Below are 3,365 nucleotides of genomic sequence, written 5' to 3' on the forward strand. Positions count from 1 at the left end.
CCAGCGCCCCCTGCTGGCCCCGCCCGGCGCGCGCGCCGGGAGCCGCCCCGCCCTCCGCCCGCCCCCGCGGCGCGCGCCCATTGGCCAGTTCAAGCCCCGCGGCCGGCCCAATCAGGGGGGCGCCCTCCGGCGGGTAATTCAAACGGCGGCAGCGTCGGGCAGCGGCCGCTCGCGGCTCGCTATAAAGCGCCGGCGGCCATGACAGCGCGCCCCTCGCCGCACCTGCCGCCCAGCCGCCGCTCCGAGCCGGCCTTCAGAGGTAAGGGGAGCGGGGCCCGGCCCGCGGCGCTCAGCCGCCCGCCCTTCGGGCGCTCCGGCTTCCCCGAGTCGAGCGTGCGGAGCTCCGCTTTGAGCGGACGCTGCTGTCCGAAGCCCCGAGGCGCCGGAGCAGCGCGTGTCCGGGGGCCGCGGGCGCGCTGCCGGGAGCGGAGCTCCGCGCGGCGCCGGCAGCGGCCGTGTGCTCACGCCTGCCCGGGGCATGCTGCCTCTCGCGGYTCCTCGGAGCTGCCTCCGGTAACTAGCACAAGGCATCGCGCTTTGAGTATGCAAGGACCTCCCAGCTTACTTACACCTGAATAAAAACRTGTTTTTGTGGAAGTTAATTCTTGTCTTAGAGGTCACTTCTAGAATAAACCACACACCTTTGTTTCTACTGGGACCAAGAGCTGCTTTGTACTGGTATTAATTTGTTTTAGTACCTGTGAATGTCCCTGCTCTGGGGCAASGAGGAATATGCTGCTCCTGCACAGCTTTGTTCCCTCCGTGGGCTGGGCTTTCAGGTCACCTGCGAAGCTTTCGCAGGGCACCAGGAGTGGGTAACAGCCCTTCATTTAAATACGATGTGTGACTGCTCGGCACCCTGTATTTGCATGCTCAAAGAGAACACCTGAAAGGTTACCTCTGTGGAGGATGTGCTACTATGGTACAAGTATTTTCTTAATTTTCTAACGGAAACTCTGAGGATTAGCCTTCATTTCCTCAGAAGAAGGGAAGATGCAAGTCTAGGGGGTTGAAATGGTTGATGAAGTGAATGAGGGCTGGACTATTGAGGGCTGGACTGTTAAGGCCAGCATAGCTGTGGGGAGTGGTAAGCATCACTGCACTCACATTATTACTGACCTCACTGCTTGATCATCCAACTGCACTGAGCACATAAGCAGAGCGTTTATCTTTCTTAAAGCAGCCACTGCTTTTTGTTTATGTAGGGTAATAACACAGAAAATCAGGACAACTTCTGTTCCAGCACTTCTTGAAAAAGATCAGACTTTGATTAATCAGAATAGCTTAGATTTTTACTATTTAAAAGTATATCTATAAAAGCTTCTTTCAGGCTTATGAGCCATACAGAAGTTGAATCCTAATACAAATGCCCAGCCACCAGCACTGGTACCCTAGTTCCTCTCTTAATACCTAAAACTCATCAAAGGGCAGAATGTTTGTTGTAGCAAACTCTGTGCATGTCTAAGAGAATTACTAATGCAGGTTTCTTTGCAGGACTTCAGCTCTGCAAGCTTCTTCCCTTGTACCCACCTGGGAAGCTAAGTTCTCCCAAATATGCAGTTTCTACTTTTCAATTTCACCTGAGTTTGAGTGCACTTCTTTCAGCTCTGGATGATTCTTTCATAACTTGTTTGAGGTATCCCTATTAATTGTCACATACCACAGATAGCTACCAAATCAGTCATGCACCCCGCTTTTCAGCAGAATGGGCCCAGCCTCATAAATTAAACAGAATTGTAGTAAGCCCAAGTTCCAAACCACTCTCAGCTGTGTGATTCAGGCTTTAGTATGCCAGTGCATGAGAACTTGCTTTTCTGGGTTCTCCCATACTAGGAGGAGGCCCTGAGGATACCTGCCACGTTCTGTGGGATGAAAACTTTCACCATGGAAACTGCACAATGAAGTAGTGAATTCTTGCTGTAGAGGATGAACACTCGTGTGATATTTTTGMAATTTCCAGCCTCTGAACTTGATTAGCAGAGTATCTCAGTCCTGAGGGATCTTTTTGAGGCTTTTTAAGTGTGAATCAAGAATAGTGGGCAAGACAAGATATGAAGAAAATAAGCAGAGGCTTGGAAGGGGCATCATGGCTGCTATGGAGGTTCAGTTTGATCTGTGAATTCACTGAAGAAAGCTTCCATTGGTAAATGAGCCTGTTTATGATGGAGGACGGTGCAATGCTACAAGTTCTTGAATACCATAAAGAAAGTGTTGCTTAGAGTAGCTAATGCTTTAACGTCCTGTTCTGCCATCCCACTGCATGTGAAACAGCTGGAAGATCAGAAGTCCTAGTTTCTTTAGCTTGCTAGTTAATGTAGCCAAACATTCTTGTCTATAGACGTAGTGTAATTTCACAGTTAGCTTTGAATATAGCCTTTCTCAAGAAATGAGAGAATGTGAGATGTCAATGTTAAACTGAAGGCTTAATCTCCAGTGTCTGAGTTTCATAATGTCTTCATACTTTCCTAAATGCAGTTCCTTTCTGAAGAGACAGTTTGTCATGAATTAGTAGTTGAGCTGAAAATGAAGACAAAATCTAATATTTTTTTAATCCATTAGAGCAAAGAAGACAAAAAGTTGAAGAATATCTGTCAAGAAAAAAGACCTTTTCTGGTGTATGCATTCAAGAAAACCAGGCATCTTTCAGGTAGTGTTATGCTTTCTGCTATGGCTAATGTTCCTTCAGAAAATTTCGTGATTGGTGGAAAAGACTTAAATAGCAGTTCTTGCTAATAACCACAGATTTCCTAAGGTTCTTTTACTGGCAGCAAATATTAAAAGTTCCTGTATACAAATGCATCTTTTAATACAGTCCATGAGTTGCATTTATTATCTGCTTCTCTTGGTCCTGAGACAGAGGGACAGGAGTTCTTCAAGGCAGAACTCCTATTTTAGATGCCACTCTGCTGCTTGCCTCTAACTTTCATTCTACAAATAACTTTTCTCCAGTTTCTATTCAGGTTATACTGTTTATGTTCACTGTGTCTATTTTGTCTAGCTTCATTACACTTGGTTACTAATTCGCTACTTTCTGTTAAAAGTAAATATATTATCATTGAACCCAGCCTGTGCAATGGATAAACAGGTAACCATAATGTTTTGTTAGCAGAATGTGGGCTCTGTCTCACCAGTTAGTTGTACTTACTAACTTTTTGTTGTTGTATTTAAAACTTCCTGCTGTTGGCTAAAGTCTGGATAAATATTTTTTTAATATAAGACTTCCAAATAAGCAACAGAAGTTTCCTTGGAGAACATAATGGTGTGAAGCACTACAGAGCTTCTAGTTCTAACATTAGTTCATGGTGCAGTTTTGTCATGCTAATCTTTTTTTTTTTTTTTTTTTTTTTTTTTTTTTTTTTTTTTTT

General features: G+C 45.6%; 1 protein-coding gene across 2 annotated transcripts in view; it reads left to right on the forward strand.

Moving 5' to 3' along the window:
• The first annotated feature begins 127 nt into the window (after nt 1-127).
• CKAP2 (cytoskeleton associated protein 2) overlaps nt 128-3,365 on the forward strand; it is a 12,986-nt gene continuing 9,748 nt past the window's right edge. The window contains exons 1-2 of one of the 2 annotated variants that reach the window (XM_085324964.1): nt 128-259; nt 2,560-2,647. In XM_085324964.1, coding sequence (XP_085181090.1) covers nt 199-259; nt 2,560-2,647 — 149 coding nt within the window. In that variant the 5' untranslated portion in view covers nt 128-198. The remainder of the gene's footprint in view (nt 260-2,559; nt 2,648-3,365) is intronic. The other variant, XM_085324965.1, reaches the window with a different exon arrangement.

The sequence above is a fragment of the Rhea americana genome, unplaced genomic scaffold, assembly GCF_003343005.1.
Source record: "Rhea americana isolate MKP2758 unplaced genomic scaffold, rheAme1 scaffold_95, whole genome shotgun sequence".
NCBI lineage: Eukaryota > Metazoa > Chordata > Aves > Rheiformes > Rheidae > Rhea > Rhea americana.